This window comes from Grampus griseus, assembly GCF_964374135.1.
Source record: "Grampus griseus genome assembly, chromosome: 10".
NCBI classification, from domain to species: Eukaryota; Metazoa; Chordata; class Mammalia; order Artiodactyla; family Delphinidae; genus Grampus; species Grampus griseus.
Genome location: NC_139004.1, coordinates 97,268,833 through 97,296,597, shown reverse-complemented (window position 1 = coordinate 97,296,597; position 27,765 = coordinate 97,268,833). Strand labels below are relative to the sequence as shown.

At 44.1% G+C, this 27,765-nt stretch overlaps 3 protein-coding genes and 1 pseudogene across 9 annotated transcripts in view; 2 read left to right on the top strand and 2 right to left on the bottom strand.

Annotated features, from left to right (window-relative positions):
• Positions 1-400: 400 nt before the first annotated feature.
• Positions 401-7,705, bottom strand: BRK1 (BRICK1 subunit of SCAR/WAVE actin nucleating complex). Its single transcript, XM_082664222.1, has 3 exons — positions 7,547-7,705; positions 1,587-1,669; positions 401-1,316 (listed from the first exon to the last, which is right to left on the bottom strand). Exons 1-3 carry the CDS (start codon positions 7,662-7,664, stop codon positions 1,290-1,292), a joined length of 228 nt encoding a protein of 75 aa, XP_082520348.1. The 5' UTR covers positions 7,665-7,705; the 3' UTR covers positions 401-1,289.
• A 4,084-nt stretch (positions 7,706-11,789) lies between these two features.
• LOC309828468 (non-histone chromosomal protein HMG-14-like) lies at positions 11,790-12,346 on the top strand (annotated as a pseudogene). The gene has a single exon. The product of its transcript is annotated as a non-histone chromosomal protein HMG-14-like (transcript).
• Positions 12,347-13,349: 1,003 nt separating this feature from the next.
• FANCD2OS (FANCD2 opposite strand) lies at positions 13,350-13,919 on the top strand (the record flags this gene model as incomplete). The annotated part of the gene is given in 4 exon segments (XM_082663615.1): positions 13,350-13,618; positions 13,622-13,810; positions 13,812-13,844; positions 13,848-13,919. Coding segments are annotated over 4 exon segments (528 nt in total). The 5' UTR covers positions 13,350-13,384.
• Positions 13,920-15,045: 1,126 nt separating this feature from the next.
• Positions 15,046-27,765, bottom strand: part of FANCD2 (FA complementation group D2) — a gene marked incomplete at its 5' end in the record, with an annotated part of 54,816 nt that continues 42,096 nt past the window's right edge. For all 6 annotated transcript variants that reach the window (XM_082663249.1, XM_082663251.1, XM_082663250.1 and 3 more), the window contains 12 exons: positions 15,046-15,390; positions 16,856-16,951; positions 18,319-18,465; positions 19,435-19,509; positions 20,488-20,562; positions 21,531-21,569; positions 22,281-22,352; positions 23,054-23,147; positions 23,986-24,108; positions 24,754-24,847; positions 26,219-26,349; positions 27,460-27,570. In XM_082663249.1, coding sequence (XP_082519375.1) covers positions 15,325-15,390; positions 16,856-16,951; positions 18,319-18,465; positions 19,435-19,509; positions 20,488-20,562; positions 21,531-21,569; positions 22,281-22,352; positions 23,054-23,147; positions 23,986-24,108; positions 24,754-24,847; positions 26,219-26,349; positions 27,460-27,570 — 1,123 coding nt within the window. In that variant the 3' untranslated portion in view covers positions 15,046-15,324. The remainder of the gene's footprint in view (positions 15,391-16,855; positions 16,952-18,318; positions 18,466-19,434; positions 19,510-20,487; positions 20,563-21,530; positions 21,570-22,280; positions 22,353-23,053; positions 23,148-23,985; positions 24,109-24,753; positions 24,848-26,218; positions 26,350-27,459; positions 27,571-27,765) is intronic.

The window sequence follows — 27,765 nt, the reverse complement described above, 5'->3', positions numbered from 1 at the left end:
CCAGGGCTGAAGCGCAGTATTAGCATGGCAGGATGGGAGGGACTGAGAAAAGGAATAGGGCAGCACTGAATGAAAAGTAACGTTAGGAAAACTTTATGGAGGAGGTTCGGCTTAAGCTAGACCTTGAGTGGCAAGTAAGATTTGAATAGGGAGAAATGACTTCTACATGACTAAAATGAAAATCTACATGGCGACTAAGCCGTTAGGAGTGGGTTGGCACAAGTTTATAGCAGGCTTTGATGCTAGAATGAAAAGTTTTAGACTCTTTTGCTTAAATGATTTGCTTTTCAAAAAGAAGTAGACGTTTAGCTTGTACTTTATAAAACTAATAGTCTTCCCTGGATTGCAGTTAAATTGTGTAGATGCTGGTATTTCAACAGACGGCAAGCATCACGCCTGATTCAACACTGCATATTTTATTGGAGCATAAAGTGCCTACATACTAAGTACTCGGTAAATGTCCACTGAACGACCAAACGATTCTCAGGATGGACTAGCGCAAAGTCCAAATATGGGGGCTCCAGCTGGCAAGCCACCTAGGGTTTGATCAAACAGCTACATCTGCAAGTTTGCTGTTAGAGGAAGAATCCCACACATCAGATTTCTGTGGAATACGTGAGCCCCATCTCTAGCTCCTCTCCCCACCACAATCACAGCAGTCAGATAAAGTTGAGGAGTTTATTAGGGAAATATGAGAGATAAAGACACCCCAAGTGAGAGAAAGAAAACTCTGAAAATGTCCCTTTTCAAGCCAAGTGGGGGCCTGGGCTTGACCTCCCCAAAAGGACAAGAAACTGGTGGGTTAGCAACAACATTCTCTGGCAGCCACCTCGCCAGGGCACCACAGCCAGGACTGCTTCTGACCCCCGGCCAAAGGTGGGGAGGAGGCAAAGACCGTTTATAGAATCAATGCAGAGGCAATGAGAACTGCAAGGAAAGGCTGAGAGAGATAGAGAGAGAGAGAGAGGTGGGGAGGACCTTGACAGAGTCCCCACCTTCTGGCTCTTAGCGCCTCAAATATGTTGACAAGTAGTTCTACAAAGTGTCACTGAAGAAGTAAAATGCCTAATGTTGTTTCTGAGAGTTCCCCTGGCTCCTCCCCACATGCCACATCACACTGCTGGGTGTACATGGCAGAGCCCAAAGGCCACATTTTTGAAAAAAAGGAAAACAAGAATAAGCCCTGTTGCTCTTTAAGGAGAGAGGAAGGAGCTGAAGGCTGCTGGGGCCTTTCCCACGAGGGTCTGCGTTCTGTAAAAGCAACTTCCCAGCAGCAGCATGGCACAGTTCTAGGTGAGGGTCTCACCTTTTGTCACCTGTCAAAGGAAAATTGACAATCAGATAAATTCAAAAGCATTAGAGGGGTCTAAAAAAAAAACTCTTATTTTCTATCCTAGGTAGTTGGGAGTGGTAGAAAAGATGACAGCTTCAGAGTCCCAGAAAGCTGGTTTAAATTCAGGCAAGGTAGTTAACTTCTCTAAGCCTGTTTCTGCTTCCAGGTTTTTTCAGCAACAAGTGGAAATGTGCATTCTCTCTTGTACAGCCATGCCTGCCTCATGAGGAAGGCCCTTGCCCATCATACTCACCCTTGCTTCAATGTACTCTATTCTCCGCTCAAGAGCTGTCAATTTCTCGTTTAGTGTTGCGAGTCTTGAACGACAAGACATATCTGGTAAAAGAAGACTGACGTTCAGGATTAATGCCATTCCAGACACAAACACACACACAGCCCCTAAGATGAAGAGGAGGAATGATATATCATGCAGAGCACAGATAAGAAGAACGAGTGGGCAAAACAGGGCAGTGGGAGGATAAGGTGAGAAGTATCTTAGGAGCACAGCTGCTTGGAGAGGATCTGCCTAACTTCCTACCAAACGTGGCAGGCAGAGAATAATGCCGCCCCGCACCACCACCCCCCGCAAGATGTCTACGCTCTAATCCCCAGAACCTGTGAATATGTACCCTACAGGCAAAGGGACTTTGCACATGTGATTAAAGTTAAGGACCTTGAGATCTTGGATTATCCAGATGGGCCCCATCTAATCACAAATCCATAAATGGAAGAGAAAGGCAGAAGAAAAGTGGAAGAAGAGATTCAAAGTGTGAGAGGAACTCAACCTGCCACTGTTGGCTTTGCAGATGGAGGGAGGTAGCCATAAACCAAGGGATGCAAGTGACCTTTAGAAGCTGGGCGTGGTCCTTAGCTGCCAGCCAGCAAGGAAACAGGGACCTTAGTCTGACAGCTGCAAGAAACAGAATTCTGCCAACAACCTACGGGCAGGAAGCAGCTCCTCTTCTAGAGCCTCCAGCCCTGCTGACACTGTGATTTCAGCCCAGTGAACCAGTGTTGGACTTCTGACCTACACAACTGTATGATAGTAAATGCATGTGGTTTAAGCCGCTATATTTGTAGTAATCTGTTATGGCAGCAATAGAAAAGAGAAAACTAATACAGCAAGGCTGTACAGATGGCCATTTGCTAATAGGCAAACCAAGAGTTTCAAGAGAGGGGAAATGACAAGAGGATGAAAATAATCTCAATAGGGAAGAAAAGCAGAGGCCAAGGAAGCAGCAGACCCTGAGGAGGAGGGAAGGTGTGGTGTTTCTGAGCTCATGGAAGCCAGCTCACTGCTGCTGCTCTAAGGGTGCTTGATGTCCCATCAGCACCTGCACAGGCCTTTCAGAACAAGAGAAAACTTGGAGAACATCAACTACCCTGTGGATCTCACCTTTCATCTGCAAAAAATTCCTTTTCTTCCCCTATCCTTTCCAATCTCTTTAACACCTCACCCAAAAGGAAACCTAGACTTGCCCTAAAATACCTTTCCCCCTGCAAACTTCTCTGACACCAATCACTTGGCGACTCTTCCTCCAACTGTTCTCAATATCCGGGAGAAAAAGGTTTCCAGGCATGCTAATTACTCCCATACGCCTCCCCAAACTGTTCTTCAGTCATCTCTCAATAATCCTCACTTCTGAAGTTTAAAACATCTGCTCTCCGAGACACTCTCCCACCCAGTGATCTCATACTTAGCTCACACCCCTCCTTTTCATCTCTTCCCCGGATGCTATGCAAAAGCACTTCAGCACCCAATTTAACAAATCTTGCGCACCCTGATCTTGCCTTGACTTTCATTTCATCAAGTCCAAATCTTACTCATGTTGCCCTTTTAAACATTCTCCTTCAAGTCAGTTCAAAGTGGACCTCTGAGAGGTCTTTGCTGAGTGGATATACTTCTCCCTCTTCTGTAAGGATTTGCCTATTCTGGACATTGTTCACTCTTCTTTTTCATCTTGTTTTTTTGTGTTTTTTTTTAAATCTGCTAGGGCTGCTTCTTCTAATTCCCAGGCCCAGCTTGAGCAGAAGCACCTCAGCACCCTCCTTTTCCCGGATACACCGCCACTGCTAGGACTGCCCAACAGGACCTAATCTCTTTTCAGCCTGGTTTTTAGAAGCTCAGAGGCACATCGCGTATGCTTTTCAGTAAGAGCGTGAATGTTATCACCGACAACCTGTCTTTTCCCATAAAAACGTCTGCCAAAATGAAGGCGCAGGTTGGTGAGAGGGAGGGTTCCTTCCTGGATGGCTGTTCTGTTCTAGCTCTGTCAATCTGGTGATGAATCAGAATCCAAGAACAGCACTATGTTACTGGCCTGCATGGATAAGCACTGTTGAAAATGTAAAATGTTGAACTCTAGAAACTTCAGTCATATTTCAGATCCCATTAAATACATACCGATGCAAACAAAATGCTGGGAAACCATGCGGCAGCCGGACAAATTTGAAACCACAATGCATTTGTATGTACATTATCACCAGACTGTAATGGAAAAAGCAAGTTGTCCTCATCAGGGGGCTTGATGGTGTGCATACGTTACCACCGCTAACAAATGCCAGTTACCAGACAACTTCTCTGAACTCTTACTGCACGTAACCTTAACCTTAACCTTAATCAGCACTGTCTTTCTCTTAAGGTCTTATTTCTCCAACAAAATTATAAACTTCCTAAGAGTGGCTATGTCCATTTATTCTTATTTATCCCTTTCTCACAGCATCTGACGCACAGCTGGAGTTACAAGAGGCTGTATTTGTTTGCCAAGTATAAGAATTGAGATTTAAAAACAGCCTCATTCTCAGGCTTCCCTGGTGGCGCAGTGGTTGAGAGTCCGCCTGCCGATGCAGGGGACACGAGTTTGTGCCCCGGTCCGGGAAGACCCCACATGCCGCGGAGCGGCTGGGCCTGTGAGCCATGGCCGCTGAGCCTGCGCGTCCGGAGGCTGTGCTCCACAACAGGAGAGGCCACAACAGTGAGAGGCCCACGTACTGCAAAAAACAAACAAACAAACAAACAAAAACCAGCCTCATTCTCTATTTTTTTTGGTTACATTTCTCTGAACATATTAGCTTTAGAGTCAGAAAAAAAGGTGTAAAAATAAAAAGCTATCATCTGTAACAATCTATTTTTAGAAACATCATCAATTCAAAGTACAGAATAGGCCCAGTGTTAGGATGTTAGTGCTCCATCACGATCTGTGTGTCCTCAGGTTCAGGTGGTCCTCCAATGCTTAAAGGGTAAACCACAAAGAGATCAAAATTCTACTCACACTAGCTGGAATCACAGGGTAAAAGCTGTTCAGAATCATTAGGTATCCCGGAAAAACAGTTCCCTCCCCAAAGCACATGCCCTACACAACCTCTCTGTGGTCAGGGTGAGAATTATAGGTCTGCTGCCATTTTCAAAAAGCTATAGATGCCCCCTCAAAGTAAACGCCTGCTAAATCTCTGCACCACCAAATCACATTATAAACACAATACAAAGCCCCCCCAGATACATGTCAGAATTGAGGAGTCATGCTAAGGGCTTAGACAGGGAAAATACATGCCACACTCACTCATCCTGAGTCATCCAATGCCAAGACAACACACTGAAGTCTATCCTTACGATTTACCCAGTTTCTCAGCCTGGTGGTCTTTGTCTAAACTCTTGTATCATGATATCGTCAATCTTCAGGAACTTGCCTCAGGTATACCTAACTGCTAAGACAAATTGCTTTAACTTTTAATCGTGCTTCCTAATTGTTCTTACTTGTAATTAATTGTTCTTTTCTTTAAAAGGACTAAATACACTTTCTAAAATCTTCAAAAGCCACCTAGTAATTACTGCAAACATTAGGCCATTATCCTCACCTTAAAGGAGAATAATGGCCTAAGCCAAGGGAAGCCATTTCTCCCAGCTCCCATTCCTGAAGAACGGAATCCTATGCATCTACTTCCTTGGTCTAGGACTTGCTGGAAATTTTGAAGAAAAAAAAAAAAGTCTTTATTCTCTATCTGATCATAAAATGGGACTCATACGCAGTTGCTAAAATCTCACAACAGGTATTTCCTTGCTTATAAAGCAAGAAAAGAGACACTCCTCCTCCGCAATCCTAAGCTCAAACTCTTCAATTTTCGGTTCGTTCCAAGACTCACCCACTAAAACTTCAGTAATATGTCAAGAAGTTTTATGCCAGAGATAAATGTATGTTTATTATATGCTTATTAATATGATTCCGTGCTCAGAAACGAGGTTATTACATTACCTAGATCCAAACTGGGGGAAGTGAGATGCTAGATCACTTTTCAATTTTGAACAACAGCACCAGTTTAACTTGTTATTTTAGATGCTTTATTTACTGAACTGACGTTCTTAATACTGTTTGGATATTCTGTGTCTACATATCAGATACTGACTCCTACCAGATAAATGAAGCCTTTTGCTTTGGGTTTTTTTGGGGGGGTTTTTTTTGCGGTACGCGGGCCTCTCACTGTTGTGGCCTCTCCCGTCGCGGAGCACAGGCTCCGGACGCGCAGGCTCAGCGGCCATGGCTCACGGGCCCAGCCGCTCCGCGGCATGTGGGGTCTTCCCGGACCGGGGCACGAACCCGTGTCCCCTGCATCGGCAGGTGGACTCTCAACCACTGCGCCACCAGGAAAGCCCTGCTTCTGGTTTTAAAAGTAAAAACTCTCCACGTCAGTTATCTGTCCAACTACTTTCCACTGCCTCTCCAGACTAAGCCAAAGTGTCAAAGCTGTGACCCTGTCATCACTCCATCCCTCCCGGGGCACGAAACATTTTGTTTTCTCTTACCTGGCTCTGCCTCTGAGGGAACGTTATGAGTAAAGAATACCCTAAAGCACCCCCAATAATAGTTTAGCTAAGGAAGGAGAGACAATTAGGAAAACTAACATCAAAATAGTTTGCACAGAACTTAAAAAATAATTTCAGGATACATGAGTTCTATGACTTCTTGACTACCATTCCCTACTACAACCTCTATACTAAGTTATGTGTGTGAATTTGTATCACTGACATATAATTTATACTATTCTCATCTCTCATTAATACTACCTTCACCCTCATTCCCTGTTTGAGGAAATCCATCACACCAAGTCACATTGTATGTGAATATATTAAGACAAAAGCAATGTTCTGCTTTGCTCTGAAGTTGTCCTTATTTCATCTTCAAGGCTTCTGTGTCCCCCACAGAACCTGAGAGAGAGCCTTGTACTCAGATCTAGTTTCTCTTGCTGATACTTTCTGACAAGACTCTTGCCCTGTCACCTTTATACTCCTCAGGACTTGTCAGTTCTCTAGCTAGAAAATAATTCCTTTTGAAATCTTTTTTAATACATCGGTGTCCCCTCCTTAATCTTAATCGCTTAATGTTGCTGAAAGAGTGGACCAGAAGCACAGCAGTTGGAAAAAGATCACTAGACGTCATCCCCACACCTTGTGATGCCATAGAAAGTCTACCCAGCGTTCAGTTCTCTCAAAGAAACACTTGGAGAACATGAGGTAGGGGGTCTCTGCTAGGCGCCTGCCGTCCAGAAGGATGTGGAACAATGCGAAGAGAATTTAAAACTGTCACGAGCAGGCCTAGGGAAGATTTTGCTAGAAGCAGACAGAACACCCACTGTCGGCTAGAGACTAGCAATGCAGAGATGTCCATGGCCTGACGCGATGTGGACCTTACTCTGCCCTCACCTGCTGCCACTCAGCACAGCGCGCGCGGAGACAGAAAGGAACCCACAGGAGGGGCCGGAGGAGCGACTAAGAGGCTCGGAGCTCAAGGGCTTCGACTCGATCCGGAAGGAGATGGGCAACCGTCTAGAGTCTTTACAAGGCAGTAACACAGCCATGCTGCGTCCCGAGAGCCAAGCGGAGACTGGAAGCGAAGCACAGAAGAAGAAGGGAGGCGACTGAAGAGAAGAAAAGAAGCAGACGATGGATGGGGCTGCCTGACGTATCCGGGAAAAGGAAAGACTTGTTAATGGATCCGGGGTGAAGGTAAGGAAGCCGATGAGCTCAGCGTGGGTCAGGAACACCCCACAGGGACTGCCCAGTGGAGGCCGGGAGTCAGGGCGAGAGGGGGAAGGTGAGGCCTGAAGGAGGAAGCGAAAACCAGCAGGAGCCCAAGGCTCCCCGAGTCCCCTTCAAAGCTTCTCAGCGCCCTCCCTCAGCAGGCCTCCCTCCTCCCAGCCTCCCCCGGCTCGCCCGCTGACCGAACGAGTTGAGAAAGTCTGCGATTTTCTTGATGCTGCTGGTGATGACCTCAATGTACTCCCGGTTCGCCCAGTCCTGGTGAATCTCCCGCTGCACCGGATCCTCCTGCCCCGCCATGGCTGCAGCCTAAGGAAGCGCGATTGCGCAGGCGCCTCGACCCTCCAGGCCGCCAGTGCGCCTGCGCCGCCAGTCCACACCGTTCCTGGGGCACCCACGAATCCATGGGCCTTGTGGTGCGCCTGCGCATTGTCACATCTTCACTGGCCTCTTCGCGCTGCTCCCACGCCCCTGAAGACCGTCGCCTCCAGGCCGTGGAGAAGAATGGAGTGCGCACGCGCCAAAGTCACCCCCACCCCCACCCCACCCCCCCCGCTACCACCACCTCTGTCTCTGGAGGTTACGGTCCTTGGCGGGGGAGCGTGGGCCCGCATCATCCCTTCCCTCGGGTGCTTCAGACTAAGCTTGCGGTCTGTGTCCACAATAAGCTGGGCATAGCCAATTAAACCACATTAAATACAAATCATTTTTAAAATGCCTTTTAACAACACAACATGATGTCCCACCTTACAATTATCAAATGAACAAACGTTATTTTTTTTTTTAACGATAATACTCAGTGTTGAAGAGGCTGAGGGGAAATTGGTAAACTCGTAAATAGCTGGTCACACTGTAAACTGGCACAAACCCTTCGGAAGGAAATTTGTAAATTGTTAGCAAGAGCTGTAAAAATTTTCAAACTTTTTAACCTAGGTATTAACAAAAGTATTGAAAAAGAAAAAACACTTTATGCACAAAGGTGTTCTTTGAGGCATTATGTGTTTTTTAAAAATAAATCTCAACAGTTGGGGAATGGCTAAACATTGGTATGGCCACTTAGAGCAATATTATGCAGTCATATAAATGCTAATTATGAAAAACTGTGGCAACATAATGGAGATGATAAATGAAAGGGAAAACAAAATGCATGTGTTGTTGTTTTTTAAATTGCAACTATGCAAAAATTATATCTGCTTGAGGACAAGAAGGATATACCAAAAAAAATGTCAATACCTAGTTTGTTAAGGTAGTGGAATTACGTGCAATTTTATTTGTTTCAGGGAATATTTACAATCTGGTTTATATGGTAAATGCCTTTTAGTTTTTAAAAAGTGATGAACAGTCAGATTTCTTCTAGCAGTAGCTGGGAAGAAAACATTACTAACAGTCCTGTACTCTGGTAGAAGATCTTATAAGCTATAATGCTGCTTTTTTAAAATATAAATTTATTTATTTAATTTATTTATTTTTGGCTGTGTTGGGTCTTCGTTGCTTCACGCAGGCTTTCTCTAGTTGTGGCGAGCGGGGGCTACTCTTCGTTGCGGTGCGTGGGCTTCTCATTGCGGTGGCTTCTTTCATTGCAGAGCATGGGCTCTAGGCATGCAGGCTTCAGTAGTTGCAGCACGCGGGCTCAGTAGTTGTGGCTCACAGGCTTTAGAGTACAGGCTCAGTAGTTGTGGCGCACGGGCTTAGTTGCTCCGCTGCATGTGGGATCTTCCCGGACCAGGGCTTGAACCCATAGTCCCCTACCTTGGCAGGCAGATTCTCAATCACTGCTCCACCAGGGAAGCCCCTATAATGATGCTTTAATAGCTGTTACCTCACTGGATCCTCACAAACCCTGTGGAAGGAAGTGAGGAAGAGGTTTCCAATTTTACAGATGAGAAAACTGAAGTCCAGGAAGTCCATCTGAGCTCTCCCACATTTTCATGTAAATGGTTTCTAAAATAATAATAAATATCGATCCTAAATATCAAACGCAGGCATCCAGAAGGCTCTCTGCCATTCAGTCCTCCAGTTATGGGTTTGCCAATGTGGTACTTCTTCATTGTAGGAATTTTTCCCAACGCGTGATGCAGGGCTTCACAGGCAAGCTTCAGGAATGCTCTTGGTGCAGCAAGGAGTGCTTCCGGGTGATAGACTGCCTCAGCATAAGGGAGACAGATCCCTATCCTTGAGTCTGTCACACACTTCACAGAACTTGGGGATCTTGTCACTGACTCCAGGTATAACAATCAGCGCGAAATCAAATTCGTGAAGAAATGTTTTGATTGTATTGTGTGGTCATTTGAGTTGCCTTTGCAATCATGTGTACTTGGACCATTATTTGCATGGCTATAGGTATAGTGTGTGCAGTGTGGCAATGTTGCTGGCTACTGTAAAAACATTATATGGGCTCTCAGCAGAGCAAATGCGGCTGTTGTCACGAGAATCCCTGGATGGTGCAACCAGAATGTTGTGTTGCATGATACAGACCAAACTGATGTTGTAGATCATCAATAATATGAAGTATGGGAGATTCTGGCTTTCTATATGGGAGGCCACAACAGTGAGAGGCCCGCGTACCAACCCCCACCCCAAAAAAATAAAAAACACAACTGTGCAATAAAAACTCCTGTTTTGTTTGCTTTTTAAATAACAAGTATCTCTTTTATTCAAGAGGAAAATAAAAATAAACTTACTGGGTGAAAAAAAGTTGCAATTCAAAATCATCTCAGGGGACTTCCCCGGTGGTCCAGTGGGTAGGACTCCATGCTCCCAATGCAGGGGGCCCGGGTTCAATCCCTGGTGAGGGAACTAGATCACACATGCATGGCGCAACTAAGAGTCTGCATGCCGCAATGAAGATCCCAAGTGCCGCAACTAAGACCCGGTGCAGCCAAAATAAATATATATATATATATATTTTTTGTGTTACGCGGGCCTCTCACTGTTGTGGCCTCTCCCGTTGTGGAGCACAGGCTCCGGACACGCAGGCTCAGCAGCCATGGCTCACAGGCCCAGCCGCTCCGCGGCACGTGGGATCTTCCCGGACCGGGGCACAAACCCGTGTCCCCTGCATTGGCAGGCGGACTCTCAACTGCTGCGCCACCAGGGAAGCCCGGTTCTGCCCAATATTTAGGCTGGATATTTGATAAAGCCTTTTCCCTCTGGCCCTATTTCGTCTTAGGAGACAAGTGAGGAAAGGCTCCTGGGATTTTTCTTTTTTTGGTCATATGCTCAGAGGCGTTAACGCCCTCCACCTGCACCTTGCCTTGGTGGTGTACCAGAGCAGCCCTGATCCTGGATGTATGCTCCTAGGGTCATAATATCAAGCACCAGAACCCTTCCACAGGCTGTTTGGAATAGATAACTATCCCCTGGGTGTCAATTTCTCATCCGAAGGCAGCCCAGATATTTGAGCAGTATGCACAAGGGCCTGCATAGATCAGGAGAAACATACCAGTTGGAGGAAATCAACAAATCTCCTTTCTACTAACCACTGTCAGGGGCAGGTCTTCTGGTTTGAAAGGTCACTAACAATTCCCTTTAAAAAATGAAACTTACCGTGTCACAAACTATGGTGGAGGTGTCAAACTTTTAACAGTATTTCCTGGGCAATTACTGGATGGGATGGGATCAGATCTGCTGCTACCTTTGAGGGAGACTAGAGAAGGGGCAGAGAAATACACTTGACTGGAAAGAAAAGGGATATGCTATGCCCCTTAACATAATAGGTAGGTGCTCAAAAAATGTTAGTAGTTGACAATTTTAAAGTAGAAAAATGGCAAGTCCGAATTCTACTTGGATAAATTTTGCGTTAGCAACATCCTCCCAGCCCTTTCCTTTATCTCCAAAGGGCGGGGCGGGAATCAAGTTCTTAACCAGTGGGTCTTTCATAGATAAGAAAAAAACAAAAACAGAACACACATAGAAGAACCAGAAAAATCTTTTATAAACTTTAAAAGACTGGCCTTTGGAATTCTTTTCCCTCCCAGCCTGGTAGAATTCCTCTGAGGTGGTATATAAGTAGCTCAGGGCCCTGAGAGAGCTGCTCCCTTGTGTCAGAAAAGAGGTTTTTAGGGCCAAGAGCAGACTGTCTCCATAATTAAGAATAGTAAAAGCTGAAGTTCCTTAAAGGAACAGCATAAGAAGTTCTCAAACTACAAGGTACATCAGACTCCCCTGGAGGGTTTGTTTAAATGCAGAATGCAGGGTCCTTCCCCCCAGAGTTTCTGATTCTATAGGTCTCAGGTGGGGCCCAAGAATCTGCATTTCTGCCACATTCCCAGATGACTGTCATGGTTCTAGTCCCTGAATCATACTTTGAGACCGCCCCCACCGCGGGTCCCAGCAGCTCGGGCGGCAGGAGGAGCGGCAGCGGCCAGGCAGCCCAGCTTCGCGAAGGCTCTCGGCACGCCGCGGCCCGCCCGCCCCGCCGCCACGATGCCCAAGAGGAAGGTCAGCTCGGCCGAGGGGGCGGCGAAGGAGGAGCCCAAGAGGAGATCGGTGAGGTTGTCAGCTAATCCGGCTCCTGCAAAAGTGGAAACGAAGCCAAAAAAGGCGGCAGGAAAGGATAAATCTTCCGACAAAAAAAGTGCAAACAAAAGGGAAAAGGGGAGCAAAGGGAAAACAGACTGAAGTGGCCAACCAAGAGACTAAAGGGTTACCTGCAGAAAATGGAGAAACTAAAAATGAGGAGAGCCCAGCTTCTGATGAAGCAGGAGAGAAAGAAGCCAAGTCTGATTAATATCACACACCTGGTCCTATCAGTGGTCCCTGTTTCCCTTCTTGTACAATCCAGAGGAATATTTTTATCAACTATTTTGTAAATGCAAGTTTTTTAGTAGCTCTAGAAACATTTTTTAAAAGGAAGGAATCCCACCTCATCCCATTTTTTAAGTGTAAATGCTTTTTTTTAAGAGGTGAAATCATTTGCTGGTTGTTTATTTTTTGGTACAACCAGAAAATAGTGGGATATTGAATATGGGAGGCTTTGATTGTCTTGGGTGTAGCTTTTATATCCTATAATACAAAGCATACTAAATGGCAGTTTGGAGTCAGCTGTGCATTTAATGTCTTAAACACTTTAAATTACTTCTCTTCCCACGTTGTTTTTGGTAGAATTGTTTCCTAAAGCAAACCACTCACCCCTTGATCTTGGCTCTCCTGGGCAGAATTTTGTGCACTCTGTAACATCTTTGGTTGTGGTAGTCCAGTTCTTCTAGTAACTGTTAATGTGCTGTGAACGACTGACAATTTGAGTATGTAGTGTATGTGATTATTAAATTGTGAATTAGTGGGACTTACGATGTAACAGCATATCAATATTTGAAGATATTGGTACTTGATATCCTGTGAAGGAAAATTTGCCCCCAAATTTTAAGCTGGAAAGTCACTGGAATAACTGTTCAGAAAAGAATCACAACTACACGATTTTTTAGGTTTTTGGTACGTATGTTGAGAATTGTGTACAAGTTGAAATGTCTGTGTACTGATCCTCAAAACAACCAATAAAATCTCAATTATGAAAGAAAAAAAAAGAATCATACTTTGAGAACCAACGGTATAAATACATGGGATTTAGAGTCACAAATATTTGGCAAGACACACCTTTCTGAGCATCCATCCACAAATAATGTCTCATCATGAAATGCCAGCAGCTTCTGCCACCTGAGAGGCATAGATTCTGACTTCAGCAGTTATCAACACAGCACAGATCCTAATGCTGAACAGGGACACTCCATTTTGGACACATCTATTTCCTCATCTGTAAAATGGGTACAAACCTACCTTCAGAGGCTTGTGATAAGGTTTAATAAAGTACACATAGCAGTTGCCAGATTCAATACTTGTCACTATCCTCTACTGCCCTTTATAGAATTACTAATATCCTAACATCTATTGGAATCTTTTCATGAGAACTACAGAGTAAGTTAAAGTCAATAATGAGACAGAGATGTGAATTTAAACAGCCATGCCCTTGCCAAAAGCATGCTAGGAAAATTCCATGTTCTGATTCCTCTCCTCTAGGACTGTCAATGGCAGGATACCAGCTCTGGTCACCATGGACCCCACCGGATGAGGGCTTCCAATGGCTGCAGCATACAACACCTACACCTTCCAAGCACCCCTTTAGGGCTTCCCCCTGTTTCCCCCACACCCCTTCTAATCTTGAAGTGCAGCTGTGCTTTCAAGAGGTCTCTCTAGTTCTAGACAGTCTATTCCTGGAGCCTGGGGTGAGTCCCAAGTTGCCCTGCCACACGTCAGAGCTCTGAACCATGAACAACAAGAAAGGGCTGGTCAGGAAGCTTCAGCCTGTCTGCCTCAATGGAGTGGATTCTGTCTTTGGCAGGGTCATCACGGCTCAGCCGCCAAAGTGGACTGGGACCTTCAGAGTTTCAGACAAGTCAGCCGTTTACAAAATCATCAGCCGGGAGCACCAGGGGCACACTGGACTTAAGGAAGCCTCAGATTCAGATGACAGTGACCATGTGCAAATAGATGCTGTGCTCCATCCTCTTGCTGTATGCGACATACAATAAGTGCACCTTTGCCTTGCAACACTCCAAGTAAAGTGTCCCCATCTGATCCCCATTCCTCACACCACGCCTTTTGCTATGTGCCTGAAGCTTACATAGACCTTTCTGTGTAAAGGAAACTGTGTTTGCCCCAGCCATCTTGCTTTTCAGTCAAACAGTGACAATTCAGGAGCCCCCCTCCTCTCTTCCTGTCCAAAAATAGGCCAGTGACAGAGCAAGGGAGAACATTTCTACTGTAAAGCTGAACAACCATTTAGAGTCAAACTAGCATTGACATGTACATGTAATAAAGAACCATTAAACAAACCATATAAACCAATGAGCCTACCGTGAACTCTTTTCAACACTGAAGACCACAATGAGTTGGGGAAACAAAGAGTGTCAAGGAAGGAGATTATGGATTTCTATGTACATGAGGATGAAGGGGTCAAAAATCTGTATGTGGGTCAACGATTAATTTAAAAAAACAAAAACAAATAACCTCCCCCACCATAAAACGAACAAAAAAACCTAACCAGCCACACCCTAATACTACCAGAGAGTACAAAATGGGTACAAATATAACAAATATTAATATTTACAGCCTGGCAAAAAAGAACTTGGTAGCAGCACTGAAACTGGGCTTTCTGGCAGAAGACATGAGAGTTCTCCATTTTACCTGAAATGTACTCCTAATGTTCTATTTTTAATAAACTATAAGTAATTTTGTAGCATTGTTCTAACTAGATTATAGGTATAACTCAGAATAATGTGGAAATAAAATAAAAATTATATATGCAAAGTTAACATGAATTTGATGCTGCCTTTTTCTCCTTTATCATATCTACATGACCACCAAAAATTTAAAAAGCAGCCAAACATTCGACTTTCTTTGGGCATTAAAAGAAATTCGTCACTCCTCCAAAAAAGATCACAAAATATCTTCTCATCTCAAATAATAGGGTCCTTGTAATAGGGAACATATGATTGTAATTGGTAGAACTGATGTGTTGTACCAGTCTCCATTATTTCTCTGCACAAACACCAATTCAGTTCCATCTATGAAGGAAATTTGAAAATAGGAATGAGGTAGCTGAGGCAGAACTTAAAACAGAATTTATTTGTAAGACTGGTACAAGCCTAAATTCTAGAATAAATCCAGAGTTTCAAAACTAGCTCCTGAAGCTCAGAGTCACAGCACTGCCCTGAATTCAGGAGGCTAGCACAGCACTGCCACGTTTGCCTAAATTGGTAAGTAACACTACATTCGAATTCTGAGCCACGGTCTTTGATGTTAGTAGACAACCTGTGAAATCCACAATTAAGTTGATTCAATAAAGCCCCTTCTTTAAGGACAAAATAGGATGCTTCCTGTTAGAAAGGCAGACAGCAGATTTGAAACCCTGAACACAAAATGGTAAGTAGCTGGCAGAGATGGGGAGGGAGTATCATTCTGTGGTCTAATCAGAGTCATCATCACTCTCTTGCTCCTTTTCTCCATCACTTGCTTCATCTTCTTCACCGTCCTAAGAGGCAAAGGATAATTAAGTATTTTAGGTCATCCGGGCGACGCCATGACTTGCAACACTGCTCCCACAGCATATATGACTGTATTGTATCGTTGTTAAAAACAGTGATAGGTTTTAAACCATTCTTTTGAGAATGAATCAGAGGCTCCCCCATTCTTGTATCATGGCCTCTAAGCCAAGACGATGGAGGGAGCCATTTTGATACTGACTTATGCCATTCTGCAACCCAACCAAATATGCATGATTTGTAAATAAGCCACGGCCCTCCAGCTCCACTGCATGTGTGTGACATAGGAACAAAATGGGCATTCAATATAGAATGAAATGTTTGTTAAATTCAAAATCCAATAGGAATCCAGAGTAAAATTCTCTCTGGTTTGTAAAATCTAATCTGGGAGGCTTGCTTATGACAAAGCACCAAACTAATAGGGTACTGTCTGCCTCAAAACTATTTTATGGGGACTTCCCTGGTGGCGCAGTGGTTAAGAATCCACCTGCCAATGCAGGGGAGACGGGTTCGAGCCCTAGTCTGGGAAGATCCCACATGCCGCGGAGCAACTAAGCCCGCGTGCCACAACTACTGAAGCCCGTGCTCTGCAACAAACAGAAGCCACCGCAATGAGAAGCCCGTGCACCACAACGAAGAGTAGGCCCCGCTCGCCGCAACTAGCGAAAGCCCGCATGCAGCAACAAAGACCCAACGCAGCCAAAAATAAATAAATAAATAAATTTATAGGGAAAAAAAGAAAGCCATAAAACTTTTTTATCAGAACAAGGTGGAGATATTCTATACAAATAAAACAGAGGACCATGTAATAAAAGAATTTTTCATACTAAATAGTCCTTACGCATCAGCCTCAAATTGCATTACAAACTGTATCCACAGCAGGGGTTCTTAAATCTCAGCTTCTCTGTATCTATAACCCACCTGCATTGTAACAAACTTTAATAAATATATCCATTTTTCTTTAGCTTCCTTTAAAGTCTCAAAAGCATTGGTAGTAGCCCAAAAGAGCATAAGGACTCCTACTCTTACTTTAGTCCTCAGTGGTAGCAGCTTTTGATTCTGTGCTTTAGCTTTCACATTTCTATTTTAGATATTCAAACAACATGTTTAAATGGTTTAACTCATTCTTCTCAACACTTAGAGAACACTTTGACCTCTTCTTATCTCCCCTCTAAAATGGTTTCAGATATGAATTCAGGAGGCTATAATGGAAGGGAACTTTCAACTCTATAACATATGCTAAAAACAACTCCAGATACTCAAGTTGTGATTAAAATATTGAGTGATTATAATATCGTGTGGGTTTTTTTCTGGCTCCCACAGAATTCACATCAGCACAGAAGCTTTTTTGGAGGGAATGGAGATGGGCATAGAGGTATCTGATTATAAAATCAAGCAGGGAAAATTCTGCACTCTCTACCATCAATGCCACTCTGGTGCCTTTTACAGACATACCTCTGTTCCTTTGCTCTTGGAGACCTGGGATGACGTATCATCCTCACTCTCATCTGCTGTGCTCTCCTGGGAATTCTGGGATATAATCTCTTCACCCTGAATGTGAATGGGCCAGGACAAACAGTGGGTTATAAATGATCACATATGGGGTCTCAAGGGGAGAAAGGCTTAGTTTATAGACAAAGCAAAGAAAGATATTCAGTCATTCAAATATGGTCAAACACGGACACCAACCTGTGATCCAGTATCTAGAGAAGTGATAATCAACCCAAGATTTCTAAGATGCTTGTGGCTCTGATACAATATGTAGTTTTAAAGGTTCATCTTTGTATTCTAATATCATACTAGTTTTACAAGACCAGACTGTATTGGTGACTCTTTCAGGTAATGCTGAATATGGTTCTAAAGTTTCCCAAATACCTTAAGGTATATGAGCATGAACACCAACACACCAATCACAAATGGCCATGTAGAGGCTAAAGGATGGTACACTAAAATGGTTTAAGAACATCAAATCTGGATCAGGACTGTTTGGACTCAAACCCTTGCTCCACTCACTTATGGCTGAATGATAAGTTTACTTAACTTTGCTGAGCTTCAATTTTCTCATGGAAGCAAGAGATTGAAGTGAAGAAAGGAAGCTAATTCTCTGGGGAGCTATTCTTTTCATACATAAGATTTTTTCTTTTCTTTTCTTTTTTTTTTTTGCGGTACGCGGGCCTCTCACTGTCGTGGCCTCTCCCACTGCAGGCTCAGCGGCCATGGCTCCACGGCATGTGGGATCCGCCTGGACCAGGGCACGAACCCGTGTCCCCTGCATCGGCAGGCAGACTCTCAACCACTGTGCCACCAGGGAAGCCCAGATTTTTTTTTTTTTTTTTTTGTCGTATATAAGATTTTAAGACTCAGATGTTGTAAGCATGAATGAGGAGGGCTTGCACTGTATTTGAAAAATGCTATAACTCCAAAGTAGTAGTATAAGCAAAACAAGATTTCAGCCAGTCAGTCAGTCAATTGAAAGAACTAAGAAATGCTCATTTGTTAAAATTAGCCAGAGAATAATTTCAGGAACAAGACAGACTGGTTTTAGGGGAAAAAACCCAAAATAACTAAACAAACAAAGTTTTATATACAAAAATATTCTAAATCTACCCACATTAGGGCTTAAAGGTATCCCTCTAGCTATGGAAGGAGGTTTTCCTGATCTGCTCCTCTATGTCTGAGGCCTTGTTGATATCAATGGTATGTTTTGGTGCCTTCGCTGCCTGGGATGAGGAGTGCAACCTGCAACCAGGGCCCAAAGGCAATGTACCCTAACGTTAAGAGCTAAACAGTCACAGATTTGAGAAAAGCAGTTTTGAGTATTGAGAGAGTGGGGCTTAGGTGACCTTCCTTAGATACTTTCCAATGCTCTCACAAAGAAAGGAAGTAGGAGATTACTACTGGCGGGCTCCCAGGCTTACCTGCAAGTCCCGGTTTTTGAGATTGCCCAGCCAAAAAGCCTCTCGGCAATTGTTGAGGATGAGCATGGCTTTCACTCTGCAAACTAACAGCTCCAGGGTCTTTTTGAGCAAAGGCACATGCTTGGTGAGTTTCGTGTCCTGGTGAATCTGAATGGAAACAAATGCATCCAACTCATCTGGGTTTATCATCATGCTTTCACATTTCCTATACAGAAACTTTTGAATTCCTGACACCTTGAACACTGAACAAGACCATATGCCCTGCCAGTACAGGCCAGAGACATGTTCCATCAAAGAGCAGTAGTCCGGCAGAGTATTCCGAAGAGAATGGCAGCTGTCCTTCAAGCTAAAAGAGCCTAGAAGACATACCACCAACACTTCACGGTTCCTCTTCATAACCTCTTATTGATCAGTTATCAATGAATTTACGTAAAATATTCTTGAATGTATATTCTACTGATATTAAACAACAGAGAGTATCCCTGTTTAGCTGAGGGAGTCCTTATAAAATTCCACTGTTCAGCACCTTAAAAAGTTAGAACCAGGGGAGGAAATGAACAACAGGAACTGGGCTTGCCAGTGACTGCAGCACTCCATGGTTCTGTGTTCCTTCACACAAAAAATGACTGGCTCAACTCCAGGCTTCAAGTGGAAAAGTCCTTTAATGCTAAAATGTTCTCACAAGAGACAGATGTGTTCCTTGACAAGTAAGTAGTACAGCTGAAAAGCTCTAAAAACAGCTGCTTTTAGAACTACCTCTTGTCTCCAGCAGAGTCATCACTTACATAATATTCCTCCTGCCCAGAGTACTTTGTAGCAGTTACACATTCACCAACATTCTCTCACCAAAGAAGCGCTCCTGGAGGAAACAGGGCTATGGAGTTTGAGTCAAATTTCAGATGCAGAAATTCCCCTCTAGATGATTACCCAATCTCTGCCAGCAACTGAGGATTTGACCACTCTGAATAAACTGCCTTTGGACAGACATAGTCCCAGAAATAAAGGCTCAAGAGAGGTAAAAAAGGAAAAAGGCACTGGAGCCCACGGATCTCCAAAATCACAACCACAGATTAAACCAACAGGTGGGTTGGTGGTGTGACCTGCTTTCCATCTTACCTTGGAATGCCCACACAGGTGATGAAGCAGCCTTGTATTCAACTGGAAGGTTTCCAGTAAACTCAGAACATCTTCCTATAACCAACAACATTTGTAAGTGCCATATGAAACGTTCTCATTTCATTTTATATGCAAGATATTCTTGCAACCAAGGGTTCCAAAGAGGATCAAGCCTGCGGGTTCCAGCTGTATATGGATAATCATCTCTTCTTTTTTTAAAATTGAGGTATAGTTGATTTACAATATGTTTCAGGTGTACAACATAGTGATTCACAATTTTTCAAGATTATGCTAGACAATTATCTTAATTTGGCCCTAAAATAGGAGGAGGAGTGATCACTGGCTATCCTCTCCTTTATCTTTCTGAGTTATGAGGGACCAACCAAATATTGTGAGAGTGTTTTGCAAAGTTCAACTTGCTAAGTATGTGTAAGAAGTAATCATCTCTGTTTCTGTTCTTTTTATTTTTAAATTAAAATTTTTGGCTGCACTGTGGGGCACGCGGGACCTTAGTTCCCCGACCAGGGATGGAACCCGCACCCCCTACAGTGGAAGCGTGAAGTCTTCACCACTGGACTGCCAGGGGAGCCCCTGTTTCTATTCTTATTTCACTACTCTAGTCTTGGATCCCACTTGGGTAAAAAACTCTCAAGACTCCGTTATAACAAGAGTTTAAGACACAAATGAGGTTTTTTTCGTTCGTTTGTTTTGTTTTTAAATTCCCAAGACCAGACTTAGAGAAGCACACAGGAATAAGCAAATGACACACTAATATGTGAGGTCCTGGGACTGCAGTAGCACAATAAAATCAAGCTAAAAAGAACAACCATCCTCAAGTCTGTAGGAGAAGTAGGAAGGCGGACGTACTATGGAATATTCAGTCCTACATGGGCATCTCTGGGGATAGGTGAAGTGACCAGAAGTACCTAAGCAGATCTGTGGCCCAGAACCTGGGCAAGGGGACCACCCCCATGCCAGCCCAGGAATCGCCGTGGACATATCTTCTGAACAACTGTACAGGGCATATTTTTGCTCTCTGTTCTCAGTTCTTACCCGATGTTTTCTAAAACTGAAGTCTAGGAGAGGCATACACTGCTTCAGAAATGCTTCCACAAAGAGACGCCCGTACTGAAGAAGAGAAGAGACACACTGGTGATGACCTCTAGCTGAGGTCTTTTACCTGAAAGGCCCCTGCCTCAGGCAGCATAACATTTCCCAGACCAGGGGGTTTATTTTCTTATTTTTATATATAAAAAATAAATTGGAAAGGGTCCAAAAGGTTAATTTGGAGAATGTAGCTTAATGCAAAAGCTAAATGGGCCTGCTAACTAAGCCCCAGAATTAGGCAGACTTACCTACCCCAGACACAGTCAATGCACAGGGGTGTTGCTCAGCTTGAGAATGAGGGCACAGAGGAACAGAGGGGAATCCCAGCTCCCTGAGGACACCTTACTCTCAAGAGGAAAGAACTGCGTAGAGCTGAGAAAGCACATGACCACTTGCCCAATTTACCAATCAGGTAAATGACTCCCCCTTCTCACCCATCTCCCATAATGGCACCAGGGTGGAGTGAGTAAAGAGGAAGAGAGAAGCCAGGAGATAATGAGAATGGGGCACCATCCACAAGAAGGAACTGTCAAGAGTGGGCCTAGAAGCATTCTCCCTATAGTGTTCTTTAGCTCTTAAGCTATCAAAGATTTGATGGGTTTACCATCAAATCTATGGCTAATCTGGGATATCCCCCGGCAGAGGAGTTCAGCAGATACCAGAACACCAGCTCCCACATTGATAAGGCCATACATGGGCTTTAAAAAGAGCAATCACCCACTCCTCCTTCCTTTCTATTGCCTGGGAAGGAATGGCAGGGAGTGACTACTGCTCCTGAAGCCACTAATCCTATTTCTAAGACTAAGTTTTCAAACTCATAGTAAAATTGGTTTCTCTTGTCATCCAACTAGTATGGGAAAACATATCCATGGTCTTTTCTAGACTATCTGATAGCACAGATTCTGGAGACTGGCTTTTGGTCAAGGTATTAAGCAATTCCACTCAGTTAACTCACAGGAAGGATAAACACTAAAGAGGGCCGGTCTCACCTTCAAACATACATGCAGAACAGGACGGCTGTCAAACACCTGTAGAGATGAAGGACAAGAAACCAAAGCTGAAGCCTGCTCCTCTGAGCACCCCAGCCTCCTCCCCACCATGCAAAGCACAGCTCTGAGTGTTGCAGAGACGTCTAAAATGAAGAAGGCAGGCCAATATGTCAACAAGTCAATTACAAAGCAGAACGAAGGAATCCCTGTAACTGAAGTTCAAGAAAAGGAACAGGGGAGCTGAGAGGAACAAGGAATTGATTCCAACTGGGAATGTTAAGAAGATGGCATTGCAGAGGCCCCAAACCTTGATCTGAAGCCTGAAGAAAGAGTAGATGAGGCAGAAAGGAGAGAGAGCAACATTCTAAGCTGGAGAAACAGTCTGAGCAAAATCATGGAGTGGGGGAGAGCACAGAGTATGTGTGAGGGATAAAGAAGGCACTCAGGTGGGAAGAGGGACACAGTGGGGAATGTGCTCAGACCCACGGCAGGGTGGTGGTGGCGATGACACGGGGAAGGACCCATTAAATAGTAAGTGCTGTGGCACAGATGGGAAGGAGGAAGGCAGAGAAGGAAAAGACACTGCTCAGGAAGAGGGGAAGGGGTTATCCAGGGTGGGTGGGGCATAGGGAAGAAGATGTGGGAAGCAGATCCCCAAGGGAGGCTGGGGAGAGTCCAGTTTGGAAGCCAGGCCCCTTGGTGGTTCCTGCAATTAGCCAGTGAGATGAGATAAGGAGCTTCCATGCTCACCTTTATCAGGTTGATGAGGATACTGAAGTCTCGAACAGCCATGTTCCAGTAGAGGAGCTTCTCTTCATGAATCTAGAGGCAGCCAAATATACACACACCTCTGAATCACAGCCAAATACTTCTCTTACTGTACTCCTACTAATATATGGTTCTTGAACTACACAGTTATACAGAGATTTAAGCCAATTATCCTCCTACAGAGATGTGGCAACCAGTGCACCCACAAGATGGTTCTGAGGCCTGCATGTATATGGTAACATTAGGGTATCTTATAGAGACTTTCTAATAAGAGGACCTCTCTTCAATAATTTCCAAGTAGGAAAAAGCCTCTGCAACACACCTCTGGGCCATCAGCTCCCTGTGGCTTCTCTGATTCCCTAGGCAAGCCCTATCTCCCAGCAGGCTAGCTCGGTTCTGGTTAGCAGGCTACCAAGGCCCAGGCTACCACAGCATCTCAAACAGGCTTGCTCACCTCATGCCAGATCACAAGTTGCAGCCCGGTATATGAGGCTGCAACCAAAGATATTTTTTTCCAGACTAGGTCTATGGAGTCCCAAGTCCCCTGGGAAGTAGCCAGGGAAAACAGAGCCCAATCCTCACTTCCAACCAGAGGGAAAGGAAATTAAACCAGAAGCTCTTTGAAAAAAAAATCCTGGATCTTAGTAACTCGAAGGAAATAGCTTAGGAGAAAATTCTGGACCCAAGGCGTAGAAGAATCAGCAGCTTCCCAGTAATCCAGAGTCTACTTCTTGGGGTGGGAATATCTGACTTACCTGCTCCGAGTCTGCTGCTGTTCCAGCCTGAAGACCTTTCACTGTCTTCTCTAGTTCAGCCATCATCACATGGAAGAAAATGACAAACGTGTGCCTAGAAGAGAAAAGGATGATGCCCACACAATGATGCACTGCTCAGAAACAAAGTCCTGGGAAGAAGCCAGGGAACCAAAAGTTATTTCCCTCCCCACCTCTCTGAATGTCCTTTCACTAGGGTCCACCCTAAGAGGACGTGAGAGTGGGAAGGATTTAGAAATGAGCCGAGAAGATGACCTGTAAAATCAGAGGATTAAGTTCATGACGGGTGAGTGTAGTGGTAAACAGCAGGAAAGTAGTGGTGAGAAGATCTGAGTTTAAGTTCCTAGTTCCATATTTACTTTATTGCCTGTATCAACTGAGCAAGCCCCCTAACACTCATTTTTCTCATCAGTGAAACAGGGGTAATGATACCTACCTCACAGATTCATCAAAAGGATCAAGTGAGATAAACGATGTAAGAGTGTGTTATAAACTGTGAAGACCATACGAGTGTCAGATAACCACTGATATTATGAGACACAAAACCCATTAAGTGAGACATATATGGTTAGATACAACAATCACTGTATCCTTCTAAAGATGGCTAAAATACTGGAAAAGTAATTTCACATTTAAAGGATGAAAGCACTGATAGAAGTCTGGTGATTAAATATCCAATGCCGCTGAAGACTGTAACTACTGAAAATTCATTCCTCAGTAAGGTCCTTTCACATGGGCTGGCTAAGAGCTGCTTGGAGAGAATGCACAGTAGACACTGTGTGTGTTGAATGAATGATTGTACCTACCCTCTGTATCAGAACTAGATGAAGAGTAAGGTAGTTATTTGGAAACTACATACATTAGACAGTGTGATTCTAACTTAGGGAGAGAACAAGAGGAGAGTACTCCCTTACCTGGTCAGTGTAGGGAATGTGGAGGAAGATGCCTCTTTAGGAGAGCTGATCAGCTCCGGGACACCAACACCAGCGATCTCCTCTATGGCCTTCAGAACACTGTCTGTGTGCTCCAGGTAGATGCTGCATTGACAGCCATAGGAGTATGAATGCATGTTACAGAATTCCTAAATCAAGATTTCTTTCTTGAGACACTACCAGGTACTAAACTTTAAAACAACTATTAGCATTTATTTTACTTTATTTTTTTTTATTTTTTGGCTGCACCACGTGGTTTGTGGGATCTTAGTTCCCCAACCAGGGACTGAACCTGGGGCCATAGCAGTGGAAGCGCCAAGTCTTAACCACTGGACCGCCAGGGAACTCCCAATACTTATTTTTAATAAGGATTCCAAATACTTGTCAGGAGGTAAAGGAAATGATGTCTCAGTTGGAAATACAGTTAGACACCTTGAAAGTGATGGCTGTGTCTTGGATATGGTAGGCAATAATAAATATCTGACTCACTGGTTAACAAGGCAGGATACAACAGCAGACTCCCCCACTTCCTCTATGATTTGATTTAATAAAGAACTAGCTGACAGTATAAAACAGAACAAGAAGATCTGACAATCCACATATTCCAAATTATGTTAATTTCAAACCTACTTCACTGCTTCCAAGTTACCCCTAACCAAGGTAATTTCTCAGTTTTTGACCAGACAAGGGATCTGAACAGTGGCAAAATGGAAGGCTATTTGGCTTGTGGACAGAAACTGAGCCTCTCACCTAAGCAAAGCCTGGAGCTGGTCATTAGGAATGCCGCTCTTCTCTTTCTCCCCACTTGGCCACACCCGGAAAAGGAACTGTCTGGCCAGGGAAGCTGTTGGAGAAACAAGGCAAAGATATCTCATTCATGGAAAATGAACTTCACTCTTGTTTTGCAGGCTTTTGGGGATGATTACTGACCAAAGGGATTATTCCTTTATATTTACTATGACGTTCCTGGGCTAACAGACAATTTGAAAAAAAGCTGTCATGAATTCCTGCTCTACTGGTTCTTCTACCAGAAATAAACCCATTTCTCTAAGACTCAACATGTCGCACCCTCTTACCCTGTCTTGACACAAACGTGAACCACACAGACACACAGAGAAAAGGAATGCTGCTGGGCAGTGGGAAGTCCATCTCAGCTCCTCCTTGGCAGGCCAACAAGCAGTGGCTGCTTCCTAGATTCATACCAAACCCTCCCCTTTTAAACAACAGGGAATAATAAAGGTTTGTTTTGCATGTTCTCCTTGCTTTCTGTCTGTGCTGCCAATTAAGTTGTATCAGTGAGATGCATTCCAAGAGCTATGTCAAAAGATAGTTAAAGAAAAAGATCAGGGGGACTTCCCTGGTGGTCCAGCGATTAAGAATCCGTCTTGCAATGCAGAGGACGCCGGTTCGATCCCTGGTCAGGGAACTAAGATCCCACATGCCACGGGGCAACTAAGCCGGCACACCACAACTAGAGAAAAGCCCTCGCGCCACAACTAGAGAGAAGCCCGTGCGCTGCAACGAAAGATCCTGCGTGCCACAACTAAGACCCGACGCAGCCAAAAATAAATAAATAAAAATTTTAAAAAAATAAAAGAAGGGGGCTTCCCTGGTGGCGCAGTGGTTGAGAGTCTGCCTGCCAATGCAGGGGACATGGGTTCGTGCCCCGGTCCAGGAAGATCCCGCATGCCGTGGAGTGGGTGGGCCCGTGAGCCATGGCCGCTGAGCCTGCGCGTCCGGAGCCTGTGCTCCGCGACGGGAGAGGCCACAACAGTGAGAGGCCCGTGTGCCGCAAAAAAAAAAAAAATAAAAAAAATAAAATAAAATAAAAGAAGGAAAGAAAGAAAGAAAAAGATCAGGGATGGGGCCAAACCTTTCTTTACACTTAATTCTGATTTCTCCTCTCTCTCCCATTTTATTAACTTCACGGTTTATGTCTTTCAGTCAAATGTCTCAGATACTTAAGGGGAAAAAAAAAAAAAAAGGACACAAACAAAAGCCAAACAAAATCTAGCCAACTGAACTAACCACACTCAGTCCAGTCAATGTCAGCAGACATCAGACATAGCTCCTTCTGGAAAAATGTCCTTCTTGGTATAGCAAGAGAGCACATCCAGAGTTATGGACAGATTTGCTTATAAAATTTACAAGGTCCTAGGAAGCCCTAAGTTTACAGGTCTATTCATGAAAGAAAAAAGAGGATATGGCCCATCACCAATTTTTCCTTTGTTCTGAGTAGGAGCTGTAGATTTCTCCAAAATGACCATCAAAAGTCTGATGAGATAAAGAGCACACTGGAAACTGGGAATGCTGAGATGGAAATTCTGCAAGTAATGGAAGCTCTGGCTGTAAGGAGACAAGAAAAAAAATAAAAAACAACACCACAAGTATTACAGATGTGTCTAAATCCATGAGTTATCCAAGTCTGCTTAAATGCTTGATGGTCTAATCAGAATCCTCCTCATTTGCAGGGGCTTTAGTAGAACCTTCTTTCAAGACCTTACAGAGACTATAACTTTGTATAAAGAAAGTTAGGGCATGGAGGCCAGAGCTCAGCGGATGGAATGATGGCCTTGAAGAGGTCATATATGCCAAGATACCCAAATGCTAGCATAGGCCATGCTGACTATATTATTCTCAGTGTAGAATAAATTACTTGCTCTTTAAGGCATTATGCAACACACTGAGAATAATGTTTAAGTTCTGGGTTCATAGGGACAAAGTGAAAGGAAATGATAAGGCAGAGAAAGCAGAGCTTCTAATAAATGTACCATAAATGGCTAGCTTTCAATGCTCTGAAGTAATGGCAGATGTGAGTCACAATTAATCCAAAACTGTAGGTGAAATAAAACTAGAGTCAACTCCTGATTGATTGGTGGAAAGGAATTCAAACAAATTTAAAAGTACTGTATTGAAAATGAAATAAGGCTCTATAGGCAGGAATGACAAGCATTGACTGTGGACCCAGTGATGGCCTAGGCTATCAGGGGAGGTAAGGGAAAGACCAAGGTGCTCTGGTTGAAGCTGGGGTAGAGGCTGGAAGCTGTGCCCCTTAGAGCTCCTTCTCACCTCCTGTGCCCTCGGCCTAGGCTCCTTTTCTTCCAAGATGAGGGAAATGGACAGGTAATCAGTGGTAACTAACTGCTACCTAATTACCCAACCCTACTAGGAGACAGAGTAGGTCCCTGGATAATCAAGAGCTGACTACAGATGGCCAGTGCTTTCATCAACATTACCTGAAAAGGCGAACTTTACAGGATGAAGGGTGCATAAAGATTTAGTTTGATTAATTCAACAGTTTCTAATGCTTCAGGATATATCTGAATACACACATGAGAAAGCTCACAAAAATGAGGAAAAGTCACTGAAAATACCAAGTTATCTCCAAGAAATCTTGCCAATCTTATTCCTAGGAGTTTCTTGGGACAACACTCAGGGATATGTGGTCTGACCCACCTAAGCAGCTCCTCCAAAGCTTGGTCAGGCTCTCCTGGCTTCAGTCGGTTAGCAAGGACCTCAAGGGCTGAGTATAGTAAATTAATATTTTCAGGTTGAAAAAATCCGTTCCTAAGGGAAAGTCAAGGAAAGGTAGTTTAGCTCAGTTTCAGGAAGATTACGTGGACAGCAGTTGAGGATCCTGGCCTCCAGTCTGTACCATCGATAAAACAGAAGAAAAAGGAGAACTGAAGTACTGAAAGTACTCAAGTGCTAAATTCAGTCACTGCTGTATCAGACTAGAAGCTGAAGCGTATCTGAAAACGT

What these genes read in the sequence shown, in the direction of transcription:
- BRK1 (XM_082664222.1), bottom strand. Translation starts at nt 7,664, where the DNA reads ATGGCGGGGCAGGAGGATCCGGTGCAGCGGGAGATTCACCAGGACTGG. An exon ending in AGACTTTCTCAACTCGTTCG is followed by an intron (nt 1,670 to 7,546) that starts GTCAGCGGGCGA and finishes TTCTTTTACCAG; the next exon opens with ATATGTCTTGTCGTTCAAGA. An exon ending in TAGAGTACATTGAAGCAAGG is followed by an intron (nt 1,317 to 1,586) that starts GTGAGTATGATG and finishes TTCCTTTGACAG; the next exon opens with GTGACAAAAGGTGAGACCCT.